General features: G+C 42.4%; 1 protein-coding gene across 4 annotated transcripts in view; it reads left to right on the top strand.

The window, feature by feature from the left end:
- APBB1IP (amyloid beta precursor protein binding family B member 1 interacting protein) overlaps window positions 1–13,996 on the top strand; it is a 74,668-nt gene that overhangs the window by 36,688 nt on the left and 23,984 nt on the right. For all 4 annotated transcript variants that reach the window (NM_001034593.2, XM_059892684.1, XM_015473992.3 and 1 more), the window contains 6 exons: window positions 553–624; window positions 2,714–2,801; window positions 4,913–5,199; window positions 6,792–6,869; window positions 11,139–11,298; window positions 13,542–13,663. In NM_001034593.2, the coding sequence (NP_001029765.1) occupies window positions 553–624; window positions 2,714–2,801; window positions 4,913–5,199; window positions 6,792–6,869; window positions 11,139–11,298; window positions 13,542–13,663 (807 nt within the window). The remainder of the gene's footprint in view (window positions 1–552; window positions 625–2,713; window positions 2,802–4,912; window positions 5,200–6,791; window positions 6,870–11,138; window positions 11,299–13,541; window positions 13,664–13,996) is intronic.

The raw sequence follows: 13,996 nt of genomic DNA, 5'->3' as shown, positions 1-13,996 counted from the left end.
TCACTTGATCATGTGGCCGTTTTAGTTCTAACTGTGTGGCACCCTAATATTTCCAAATAAATGTGCTGAAAACTGCTGTTTCAGATAAAAACTTGTAAAGCAAGGAATTTTTTGGTAAATTTGCTCTCTCACACCTGACATCATTTTTGTGTTCGTTTTCAAGTGGAAATGAAGTTCTTTGTGGCTCTGGTGCCATCGCCCACGACCTGAGGCATTCTCTTTTTCCAATCAGGGTGTCCTACCTGGTTGTGAATTCCTGAATGTCACCCACTTGTCCAGTTGGCCCCAAGGAGACTAGTTCTGTCTGGGAAAACAGTCCCATTGATACTCTGAGACAGTCCCTGGAGTTCGGCTCAATCTTGGACCAAGCAAATTGCAGAGAGGTCAGGCATGGACGTGCAGGCTGAAGTGAACCTTCCTCTCCACAAGCTTTTCTTCTTGACTTACTTGCCCATTGATGGGCCTTTTGGAGGAAAAAAAGAGATGGGACAATTATCCCCAAGGACCAGGCTTTTATTAGACTGTTTATTTCTGGATTTCTTCCTTTTTCAGATGGGTGAGTCAAATGAAGATATAGACCAAATGTTCAGCAATTTGCTGGGAGAGATGGATCTCCTGACTCAGGTAAATTCTCCCTCTTAACTTTCAAATTAGGGGAAAAAAAAACACAGTGTTACTGAATTTGATTCTAATATGACAAGAGAGCTATCTTTCTAACGACTGGAAATTGACAATGTTATATAGTCCTGCTCTAACTGTAGTTGGGGAAAAAAATAAAGCTTTTTTCCTGGTTATACCCTTCTGAGTTCAGTTAACTGAATACATGGATCACACACACATTCTGTTATGGCAGTTCTCATGCTCATGGTATCCCAATACTTAGGAATGCCAATGGAGGAATTTTCCCCAAGCAAACCCTCTGCAACCACCACCCTCACTGAACAATTTCCCTGGCAGTTACCTTTATGTAAAGGCTAATCAGCTCATGACTTTCTGCATAAAGCACTAAAATAAGAATCATCCAATATTCCTAAATAAGAAAGACAGGGATCCCAAAGTTTTCTACAAAATAAATGAAGACTAATCTATTTTTTATGTTTATTTTAGAAAAATAAATCAATACTAGTTAGCATCTACTTTATATTCTATATGAAATTCAAGGAAGTTCAGACTCTATGAAGGAAGAGACAAAAGATGAGACAACAGGCTTAGAGAAAAGGGGTGCTGACTAAAAACCAGAGGGATGGTAGCCACATTTCTGTAGATACGAGGACTTTTTTCCACCTGTGAAGGGGGAGGGTTTGTTGAACGTCTGCTTGTCTCTGTCCACTCACTTCTGCTCCATAGAGGAATGACTATCCTGTTTGGTCAGTTTGGGATTTTCATAGTTGAGTATTGTTGGTATAACCTCCAGAGTAAGATGGGGACCCCTCAGAGTGTCTTGGATCTGCCTTTACTGAGAGCCTTTCTGAGTTTTGATCTTCACTGTGCTCGAGTGAGCCCAGTCACAGGGTTTGCTTGGCTAAAAGTGATTAAAGGAGTTTCTTCCTAAAACTATTCCTTGCTCTTCTTTCCCTCTCTATTTTACTCAAAGCCTGTTACATCACACATTCATAGATACACATTTTGATAGAGAACTATTTCTAATTTCTTTAAGTAGCCTGATATATTCCTGAGAAAAAATGAGTTGGCTCCTCTAATTGCAATGTTATACTTCCTAATTATAGTGTTTAAAAAGCAACTAGTTAATGAGCATTTGTGTGTGTGTGTGCACTTCCTTTCTCTATTTTCTGTGCTCCGGTATCTGCCCCATAGTTTCTCTATCAACCTTCCCTTTTCTTGGCAATTTTTGCAAGCTTATTCTGGTTTTTAGAATGAATTCTGGGGTTGCAGTCACTCTTCCCTACATTTTATCCTTGATTCTAACTTTCTTTGGTTCATTTTTTTAAGCTTCTTGATTAATGGTCTTTTTTTTCCTACTTATAACTGATAGTATCTCATTAATTTATTCTCAAAAGTATAATGATTGCTTCTTTCAGAAATTTAAAACGTGAACAAGGATTTACTACATCAAATTAACATAAAAAATACACTTACTGTCATGAAAACATTCATGAGTAGGAACAGGTGAAATCACTTCTCAAACTACGGATGTAAAAATATTTTTAAATATTAGCTTTTAAATCATACAAGAAGTCACTTTTTCACTTAAAAAATAATGTTACTTACAAAATTAGTAACTTACTGTGTCTTCATTTCTTTTTAACGAGTTTTATTAAATAAGAGCAACAGCATTAACATTTTACTGTATAATAAAAGATTGCATCCTGAACAGTTCTTTTCTTCAAGTGACTAAATATTCCTTTCTTTGATGTCATAACTTAAGTCTTAATGAATTATATATATAGTGTATGTGTCACAAATGCACCATTACCAGAAGTTTTTTCTGTTGTTTATAAAAGCAAACAACTTCATTCTCATCAGTCTCAGTTGATCTGTTTTGTTTCAAAGTGTACTTTCTAGAATAATTTTTAACTTATCGTTTTCTGTAGGGAAAAAAATCACCTAAAATGTGCAAATAATACAGTTTTTAGAGAACATGTTTAGAGAGAACATGGGTAAACAGTAGACGATTCTTAACTTAATGAACAATTTGCCCTGCAAAAATGTGAGTATCCTGAATAACTTTGGGGCTGGGGCTCTGTTTTCACAGAGTTTAGGAGTCGACATTCTCCCTCCTCCAGATCCTAAACCGCCGAGAGCTGAATTTAACTACAGTGTGGGGTTTAAGGATTTAAATGGTAAGCACCATCATTTGTTTTCTTGAGTGATTTGAAATCATAGCAATGACTAAAATCTGTCAGAGTGTAATTCGCAGCACTAGAAAACTAGGAATACACTTCCTTAGTTCTACATATATTCTTTCTGAGATTTTAAAAATTGATTTCACTTAATTTTATGAAGAAGTTGTATGCAAAACAACACTGGCTTAGGAGGAAATAAACCCTTGTTACATAGTTAGGAGATCCAGCCTTCAGTCCAGGTGCTGTACATGGAGCCATTGTTGTTCAGTGACTAAGTCATGTCCAACTCAGCGACCCCATGGACTGCAGCATGCCAGGCTCCTCAGTTTCCACTATCACCTGGAGTTGGCTCAAATTCATGTCCATCGGGTTGGTGTCCATGAGATCTAACCATCTCATCCTTTTCCACCCGCCTTTCCTTTTGCCTTCAGTCTTTCCCAGCATCAGAGTCTTTTCCAGTGATTCAGCTCTTTGCATCAGGTGGCCAAGGTATCAGAGCTTCAGCAACAGTCCTTCCAGTGAATATTCAGGGTTAAACCATTAGCATTAATGTAATAATATGCTGCATGGTGTTCATGCTGATGATGTTGGGCAATAAATGATTTCCCCATGCTTTCTGATCCTTTGTTCCTGAGAAGGCTGTATTTCCCCCATTCCCATTTCCTCAATCTCGTTCACGTTGCACACAGCAGCTAGATTTGTCTTCCTCATCGTCGCTTCCACCCTGCTCACCCTGTGTTCATCACACTCACCATCCGGTGACTGCCTGATCAGCCAAGTGCGGTCCCAGCTCGATTCATGGCCATGGCTCCCTGGGTGCATGTGGTCTCATTAGTTTTCAGTATCCCATGTCTGATCACCACAGTAATCTCACACGTGGAAGAAATTCCAGCGAAACCATCCCCCCTCCCGCTCACTCTGAAAATCCGGGTCTGCTGTTTCCTTTAAGAGTTAACTCCCAGGACTTCCCTGTGGTGGAGTGGTTGAGACTCCTCCGTGCTCCCAATGCAGTAGGCCCAGGTTTGATCCCTGGTCAGGATCCCACAAACCATGTGGTGCAGTCAAAAAAACAAAACAATCCTTAACTACTAGTATTAATGTATAGAAAGTCTTGAAAACAACAAGAGAAAATTCTTTAAAAAAAGAGAGAATTAACTTCCAACTCACAGTCCTATGAAGTCTTCACCAGTTAATCCCAATTTTTCAAAAACATTTTTTTCACTCCTTAATGCCCTTTGTGCTTTGTTTCCTGCTGTTTATCATTAGTTGCTCTTTTGAGATGTGAGAGTTCCTACAGTTGGATGGTGTGCCCACAGAAACTCTATCCTCACCCCAAATCTCAAGGCATATTAAATAAATCCCAGTTGGTGGAGACCGACTCTCTTCCAAGTATATTCATTAGTGTTGCTCTGTTTGCTGCTGTCCAAAGACCTGGGAGAATTTTCCCTTCATTTCCAGCCTCCCCCCTCCCCTACTTTGTAAAACTCTGAGATCTTGCACCAGAATGCACAAGAATTTCCTCCATAGGCATCCAGTCAGCACTTAGATTTGACTTTATAGGTGGCCTGTGAGGATGCTCAATGTAGGGAAGGCATTTGCCTCCCTTTCTTTTTTTTTTGGAAGGAAAGGATATTTTTAGCTTTATTGAGGTTTAACTGATGAATAAAACTGTATGATACCTAAAGTGTACAACGTGAGGATTTGCTGTGCATATACATTGTGAAAAGATTTGCCCTATCAAGACAATTAACCTATCCATCACCTCACATATTTACTTCTTATTTTAGTGAGAATGTTTAAGTTCTACTCTTTCAGCAGATTTCAATTATATCACACAGTGTTAGCAACTAGAGTCATCGTGGTATACTTAGATCCTCAGACCTTATTTGCCTTATAAATGTTCATATTCTTTCACCAACCTCATCCTATTTCCCCAACCCCAGTCCCTGGCAACCTGTACTCAAATTTAATCTTTTTTTAAAAATTAATTTATTTTTTAATTGAAGGGTAATTGCTTTACAGAAAAACTGACTCTTTACAATGACTTTCATTTAGTTTTTCCAGGTACACATCATTATCTTGCTCATGAATGTGATTTTCCCTATCAGAGTCCTTAAATGCACTGGAAGACCAAGATTTAGATGCTCTCATGGCAGATCTGGTAGCAGACATAAGTGAAGCTGAGCAGAGGACAATCCAGGCCCAGAAAGAGTCCCCTCAGAAGCAGCCTCCTTCAGCATCCCTGTGTGTGCCAAGTTTCAGTGATACAGCCTCTCTTGGTTACGGAGCAAATGTTGCTGCACCGAGTCAATATGATGATGACTTACCACCTCCACCAGCTGATCCAATGTTAGACCTTCCTCTGCCACCACCCCCTCCAGGACCCATCTCTCAGGTAAGTCCATGGGATCAGGACTCTTGACCTCTGCCACCCATGATCTCTGACTTTCTTCAAAGTGACAGTTCCATTCATAAATGTGTATGCCCAGAGCTCTAAGATTCAAAAAACAAGGATCCCAGATGTGTTCACTGCAGTCAGACATAAAATGGCCATGAAGGACACGTTGGTGAGTATAAGGAACTTACTACGGCCATATTCAGGAAGTAGTACAGTTTGGCTAAAGTCTACATTTGTACGTGGCTTTTCCTGATGATACTCACCTCTGGGGGTCATACATGATTAACCTGGTATGAGCTGTGGAAATGATTTACACATTGCTGTGTCCCTGGTCCTTGCCCAGTACATAAAGAATAGAAGGCATTCCTTACATATTTCTAAATTGAACTAAATGGAATTTTGCTGAATTTGACAGCCTTGTTCATTGGCAAAGATATCACTTGTAAGGTCAAAGTTGGAAGGGGTGTTATGGGCAAGCAGGTGGTAAGTGTTTGATATTAATAGATTTCTGGGAAGTTCATATTGTCATTATTTGGGATGTCAGTTTATGTCCCTCATCAACGCAAAAAGGGTGCTTTAAGGATTTTGCCTAGGGTAAGCCACTTTTAAAATATTTCAGAGAAATAACCTAGCTCTATTTCCTGTGGCTCTCACATTTATTGTACTGTATGCTGATCAGTACTTATAAATACAACACTAGTAACCCTGAAAATCCCTACAATATCTTTTGGATGAATAAATATGAAATATAAACAAATATCAAATACTACTCATTGCTGTATTGTGTGATTCTTGTATAAAAATTATTTGAAAATTGGTGATCCATTTAGATCAGGGGCTTTTTTTTCCCTCCAGTTTATTGAGATATAATTGATGTATAATATTAGAGAAGTTTCAAAGGGCCTGGTTGAGTCCAAAAAACTTTTCAGAGAGAATTTTGTACATTTATATTATTTACAGCAAGATACAGTAACATAGGGCTTCCCCAGTGGCTCGGCAGTAAAGAATCTGCCTGCAAGTCAGGAGCCACAGGAGACATGGGTTCCATCCCTGGGTTAGGAAGATCCCCTGGAGGAGGGCATGGCAACCCACTCCATTATTCTTGCCTGGAGAATCCCACGGACAGTGGAGCCTGGTGGGCTACGTCCATAGCATCGCAAAGAGTTGGACATGACTGAAGAGACTTAGCATGCACATATGCAATAACAAAAGACTTCCCTGGTGGCTCAGTGGTAAAGAATCCAGCTGCCAGTATAGGAGATGCAGGTTCGATCCCTGGGCTGGGAATATTCCCTGAAGGACATGGCAACCCACTCCAGTATTCTTGCCTGGGAAATCCCACAGACAGAGGAGCCTGGTGGGCTACAGTCCTTGGGATCACAAAGAGTCAGACACAACTTAGCAGCTGAGCACAAGCACGACTATACAAGTTTAAGTTACACAACATGATGAGTCTTAACCACTGGACAGCCAGGCAAGTACCAATACAGGCTTTTATCAACAGAAAGTGACTAAGACACTGGCGATGTTGGGAATACTTACTCGCTTGTATGATTAATGGACTGTGTTGACGTCATAACATTTTACAGGAAGAAGAAGAAGCTCAAGCCAAGGCTGATAAAATAAAACTGGCATTGGAAAAACTGAAGGAGGCCAAGGTCAAGAAGGTAAACTACGAATCACTTTTACACGGGGCAGTCAAATTAACAACTTCTTCATATGCTTAAGGGTAAAAAAGTTTTACATTCAAGTGGTACTTTCCAATGAGTTGTATTTTTTTTAGCTTAAGGACAAAGATAAATTATTCTTTCCATGACATCAATTGCTCATTTGTGATTGATAAATAGGGAACCTATGTTAGTGTCAATGTGGATGTTTCCAGGTTTCTACCCCCAGGGCTCCCTCCCCTGAGGATGCCCTCTGGGTTCTGCTCACTCTTGGGTAATAGCAGGTGGCATCCTCTTCTGGGCCCATCTCAATTTGGTTAGAGTTCAGCTTCCACTGGCATCACCTCATTCCCACAGTTGCTTTTGTGCATGTCATATACCCCCTGGGGCAGCCCCTAGACTGCCCTGGGTGTCTGAGTTCTCCCCTGAAGTTCCAAATGTTATTCTGGCTGGTGCTGTGCGTTCAAAGTTGCATAGGTTTTGAGTGACCTGCCCCAACCCTGTGGTCCCAATAAGCGTGTAATTTATTGTGCATTTTCTGTAGCTTTTTCCAGAGACGCATTTACTGTATTGTATCAGAAACACACATATTTAACCTCAGTAAAAGCATCTGCCTAATAATAAAGTGTTAATAATAGTTAATTTGGTAAATTAAGAGAAAGATAAAGTCTCACCTCGACCCCTGAGGCATATGCTATGACTGAGACTCATTAAGAGCTTTTTAATTACAGTTGGGTGAATTATTCTTTTCATAGAGGGTGTTCGATTTTATGTTCCTGCAGCCTCTCTCATGGTTCTTTGAATGAAGGAGTTCAACACATGCTGATTGACATTTAATAAATATTCCTTCATTACCCCGGGATCCAGACAGTCAAGGTTCATCTGTGAGAATGTTTCCAGATCAGCCTGGTTCCTTCCATTTCAAGCATGCATGCACCTTCTTACTATTTCCCTTCCTGTTCTCTATGTGTAATTACATTCTGTGGTCGGTTACTGAGCTGATGCCTCTGTGAATCCCTGGTTAAATCCAGCTTCCCTTCTGCTCAGCCCGGGCTCTCAGTGCTGCCAGAGCTTGCCACTCCAGTCTCTGTCTCACGAACCTAGAGAACTGCTTCCACCTTGTCCTCTCCCTGAAAACCTCCAATACCTCCCTCCTCTTCCTCGTGATGTTGCCACCCATTGCGGAGAAGTAGAAGCGACCCAAAGAAAGGTTCTACCAGCTCCTAACACAATGGCCTCCTGCCCGCCTGCACCTCCGGCCGCTGGTCCATAGTCTTGTCCCGTGGATGGCCTGTCGTGTTTCTAAAACCGGCTCCTTCGTGTGCTTAACCGGAGATGAAGAGGACAGGGACGAGCGAGCAGTATTTCCTGCTGGAGACCAGAAGCTAGAGAAAGTTGCCATAATTCAGTTGAGGTGAATTGTAGCGGCAGCGAAAAGCAGCACCTGCCTCTAGTCAACAAAGTGTACGTGAAACAGAAGCCGCTCTGATCGGGGGGAGAGAAAAGAAAATTAAGAAGCCAAGGTGTTTATTTTTTTCTCACTTGAGGTACTCGAGACTTATTTCTAAAAAGAAAAGGCTGTGTGGCACAGATAATTAAAAAAAAATAACTGAGTCATACTCATCTGTTAATAAAGTTAGTAAGGTATACTAACACATAATCTACAGCATGTTTTATAAAGGCTGGAAATCAAGTTGACCTGAAGTACTCTGTCCTCAAATATTCTGCTGGGTGTTGTCATCTTTTTGGATCAGGAATGATATACGTAGTTTGTGGTGCAACGTTTTTAGAACTGGAAAGAGTATCAGACTCACTCATTGACTGTATTTGTTTCTTTGTGGTTAAGAGTCTGCCTACCAATGCAGGAGAAGCCAGAGGTGTCGGTTTGATCCCTGGGTGAGAAAGATCCCCTGGAGGAGAGAATGGCAGCCCACTCCAGTATTCTTCCCTGGAAAATCCCATGGTCTTTACTACAATGGGTCAGAAAGGGGAAGTCTTTTCATTCTGGAATCAATTTGCCCTATATGATATGGTATTGATGTGAAATGGGGTCGCAAGGAGTCGGACATGACTGAGCGACTGAACTAAACTGATAGATGTGAGAAGTACTCAGCTTGCTACATCACGTAACCGTGCTTTAGGGTGTCATGTGCTGATACAGAACTACCCTTCAGCTTGGAAATGGGAAGAGGGCTGAAGAAGAGTCAACATGGTTTCTTTTCACTAAACGTCACCTGCCTTCTCTTGGTTTTTTCCCTAAGTTTCATGATTGTGGACATTTGTAACTACATGTGCGTTAAATTTAGTTTGCAGTTTCTGCCAAAAGAAAAAACCAAGCCCTTTCCATCACTGCATCATTGTCAAACTATGTGTGCGGTTTGGTTTTTTTCTCTCTTTAAAAACAAAAGATAACACCAAGCTATGTTTTGTTTTTTCAAGAATTCCTAAGCGAGAAAAAATGTGGTCAAAAGTTATTGATTTTCCCATCGGGAACATTGTCCTCTAAATCCTAACATTGGTAGGGTTTCTTAGGACCCGTAGCTACTTTATAGCAATAATCCTCAGCAGAGAGCAATGGGTATGCCTTCTATGGAAAATAAGCCATGGTCATTCTGATATTTGAGGAATTTCTGTTTTTCCAGGCACCCCTCCAAGCGTGATTTCTCAGGTCAGATGAATGTTTTGTGTGGGGTTTTTTGGCCATGTGGTGTGGCATATGGGATCTTACTTCCCCGACCAGGGATTGAACCCTGTATCCTGCAGTGGAAGGGTGGAGTCTTGAGCATTGAACTGTCAGGAAAATCCCCAGATGAATGTCTGTGACACTGTGGTATTTATTTGAGCCTGTTGTGTTTAATACATCAAAAGATGAACAGACAACAGAAACAAAGTGTCCAGCTAGAAGTTCCTGGGCTACAGGTTTCAAAGGGAAAAAAGTATTCTTTGGCCAAGCCTGGAATAAAAGCCTGATTCAAAAAGCCTCAGGAGGAGGAAACGCACTTAACTGCCCCAGTGTTTGCATTTGAGTCTCAGGAGTGCAAGTGGGGGAAGGGGAGATACTAGGTGTGCTTCTTCATGTGGTCTTTGCTGCTCCTCACCCAGATTCTTATCACCACCCACACCCTTGGTTGCTCTCAGTAACTCTGCACAGCAGTCCGCAGGCACTGTGTGCCTGTCACCATTCACTGCACAGTGTCTTCAGGATCCGACTGCGTGGGTCCAGCGAGGCAGTTTACCTGCTGCTCAGAATGTGGCCCAAACTTTAGGGGAGGAAGAAATGTTGCCAGTTGTATGACTTCTCTTTCCATCCCTTCGAAATACTTTTTATTTATTTATTTTTAAAATGTGTTTATTTGTTTGGCTGCACCGGATGTTGGTTGCCGCACACAGGATCTTCAGTCTTTGCTGAGGCATGGGGGCATCTTTAGCTGTGGCATGAGAACTCCTGTTGTGGCACATGGGATCTGGTTCCCCATCCAGGGATCAAACCTGTGCCCCCTGCATTGGAAGCGTGGAGACCCAGCCACTGGCCCAGCAGCAAAGTCCCAATACTTTTTAAATAAAGATGCACTTCCTATACGACTAACCGGGACCAACCTTAGACAAACAATAGGCAGAACTTGTCTCTATCCCACACTTCTCTTTTCAAGCTAGAACAGAAATTTAAGCAAGAGTGTCTGGGGGTTCTGGGTGACGATGTTGCTTCAGGAATGCTCTGCTGGTGGTGTGTGGAGTAGCTTCAAGCACTGCAGGCTGTAGGTTGGATGGGGATGGTCTGGAAAGGGAAGGACAATCCCAGGTGGCAGAGATAGACTCTGAATCAGGGAGGACCAGTGATTTTGGTGGGCTTCCCTGGTGGCTCAGACAGTAAAGAATCTGCCTGCAATGCAGGAGACCCAGGTTCAGTCCTTGGATCAGGAAGATTCCCTGGAGAAGGGCATGGCAACCCACCCCAGTATTTTTGCCTGAAGAATTCCATGGACAGAGGAGCCTGGTGGGCTACAGTCCACGGGGTCACAGAGCCCAGATCTCCCTCATCAGAATGGAGAGTCTCTGAGGACTGGGCAAGGACTTCGCTTATTGTGTATTATTTCTGGTTTTGTGAATTGGTTTCTCCAGCACCTGTCTGTATTCCTGGCACATGAATGAGTCTGTGGGATACCTTCTTACCTAAATATGCAGAAGCAATAGAAGTGGAAACCTGAACCTTTCTCAGTGGCCTTCTCCAGTTGCTGGAATTTACTAGCTGTCCTGTGGCTTTATCCTCAGCTTGTTGTCAAGATACTTATGAATGATAACAGCTCGAAGTCACTGATGGTGGATGAGCGGCAGTTAGCCCGAGATGTTCTCGACAACCTTTTTGAGAAAACCCACTGTGACTGTAACGTGGATTGGTGTCTTTATGAAATATATCCAGAGCTGCAAATCGGTAAGTCCCAGTCCTAACGGCAGGCTGTATTCCAGAAACCTGTGGTTTGCTTTATTATATTATGGGTTTTGATCTAATTATGAAGAAGAGTTTTGTTCAAGGCTGTGAAGACCACCCCACCCATCACTTTCCTTATTTTGGATTCAGTGCTTGTCTCTTGCTTGATGTGTGGTGAAGAGACTCAGATGGAAGCAGGTGGCCAGACCCGGGGGAGGGTGTGCATTATTGCAGCTACTTCTCTAGCAGATCCAAAAGGAAAGTGAGTGACAAGATGATGCTTCTTACTGTTTAGCCAGCTGAGCTGATGGGCCTGGGTGCTGATCAGCCAATGTCTCTTTAAAGTTTGCTTCTTTAAACTCTAAGGCAGTCATCCCCCACCTTTTTGATGCCAGGGGCCAGTTTCATGCAAGTCAGTTTTCCCATAGACCTGGTCGGGATAGTATTGGGATATTTCAAACGTGTTACATTTACTGAGTTCACTGAACAGGAGCAGTTAGGTCTCTGGCAGCAGTACGAGCAATGGGGAGCAGCTGTAAATGCAGATGAAGCCACTTCATGCACTCGCCCGCCGCTCACCTGCTGCTCAGGTGGGTTCCTAACAGGCCATGGACCAGTACCAGCCTGTGGCCCAGGAGCTGGTGACCCCTGCTCTTGGGTAACTCTGCCCCGAGGCCTCATGTCCCTGTCCACTTTTCTTCCTCCACGGCTCACTCACGTAGTATCTGATACTTTGTCTAGTGGAAGAGGCTCAGCCCCAAAGAGCAAAGGACAGTTGATAGAATTTGATGAACTAAAAAAGCAGTTCAAGAAAGATTCTGTTACTTCTCATTCTTAATCCACTCACAGAACAGTTGTCTCCCGGGAGAGTTGGGATATGGAAGAGCTGGGATACAGAATTGTTGGGATACAGGGTTGCCTGTTTTAGAAGCTTTGGAGATATGTCTTACTGGAGGAAATGATCTACAAGGAAATAATCCTCCAAGTTTTCTTCAGTTCTCAGAGTCAGATAGAGAAAAGACAGGAAGGAAGGTTTAGGGTTGGTTTCGATATTTGTATAATACATTGTGTTTTATATGTATTTTATATGTGTTTAGGGAGCAATGTTTTGTGGGGCCCCCAACCTCTAGGATCTAATTGATGATGATCTGAGGTGGAGCTAATGTATTAATAATAATAGAAATAAAGTGCACAATAAATGTAATACCCTTGAATCATCCTGAAACCATCCTCCATCTCCGATGGGTGGAAAAATTGTCTTCCATGAAACTGGTCCCTGATGCCAGAAAGGTTGAGGACCTTTGTATAAGTGCTTATTAGTTATCTCACCAGAGAAGGCAATGGCACCCCACTCCAGTACTCTTGCCTGGAAAATCCCATGGGCGGCGGAGCCTGGTAGACTGCAGTCCATGGGGTTGCGAAGAGTTGGACACGACTTCACTTTCACTTTTCACTTTCATGCATTGGAGAAGGAAATGGCAACCCACTCCAGTGTTCTTGCCTGGAGAATCCCAGGGACGGGGGAGCCTGATAGGCTGCCGTCTATGGGGTCGCACAGAGTCAGACACGACTGAAGTGACTTAGCAGCAGCAGCAGCAGCAGTTATCTCACAATTTGATTCAAAGTTATTTACCCAATTACTGCCTAATTGTCCTCCTTCCAGACAGGGTGGAGGGCTATTTAAAATAGTAAAAAACCCTAATACAAAAAAGGAGCAATGGCTGACCGCTACCACTATATTATAGGCTTATCTACCATGTTTTTTTATGGGAAATAAGTTGAAGACCTGAGACTGAAGAATAGACATAACAGAGATGTTACAGTATGACATCATGTAAGAATCGCTGCTGCTGCTAAGTCACTTCAGTCGTGTCCAACTCTGTGCGACCCCATAGACGGCAGCCCACCAGGCTCCCCCATCCCTGGGATTCTCCAGGCAAGAACACTGGAGTGGGTTGCCATTTCCTTCTCCAATGCATGAAAGTGAAAAGTGAAAGTGAAGTCGCTCAGTTGTGTCTGACTCTGTGTGACCCCATGGACTGCAGCCTACCAGGCTCCTCCATCCATGGGATTTTCCAGGCAAACGTACTGGAGTGGGGTGCCATTGCCTTCTCTAATGTAAGAATTAGGAATTTCTAAAACCAATGAGAAGTATGAAGCATTGTGTTAGCTCAGTACCAACTTATTTCTTTGTTGGAAACCCTGCTGTCTTGGGTCTGAAAAAATGCTTTCTCTTGTTACATCAGAAAGGTTTTTTGAAGACCATGAAAATGTTGTTGAAATCTTATCAGACTGGACAAGAGACACAGAAAATAAACTGTTATTTTTGGAGAAAGAGGAAAAGTATGCTGTATTTAAAAACCCCCAGGTAAGATAATTTGTATATTGTTAAACCATATAAAATATTCATTCTGTAATGTCAGCTGTGTCCTCACAAGATACCTCACAAAATTTCGCATTATTCATTATCTCACAAAATATCACAAATGTATTCCTTTCAAAGAAATACAAACTCAACGCTTAGGGGTCAGGACAGGGGCCCCTTGTGCCACGTGGGCCTGCCTCTCTGGGGTGAAGTAGGTTGGGGCAGTACAACCTTACTGTCCTAATTAGAGCAACTTTGTTGATGAAGCAGCTGAGTCTGTCTCAGTTTCTCAGGCCAGTTGGCGTTGGGAAAGTGCCTCTTCCCAGTTAACTGTGG

The sequence above is a fragment of the Bos taurus genome, chromosome 13, assembly GCF_002263795.3.
Source record: "Bos taurus isolate L1 Dominette 01449 registration number 42190680 breed Hereford chromosome 13, ARS-UCD2.0, whole genome shotgun sequence".
In the NCBI taxonomy this organism is placed as follows: Eukaryota; Metazoa; Chordata; class Mammalia; order Artiodactyla; family Bovidae; genus Bos; species Bos taurus.
The sequence above is the reverse complement of the archived record's forward strand: the minus strand, read 5'-3'. Positions and strand labels throughout refer to the sequence as shown.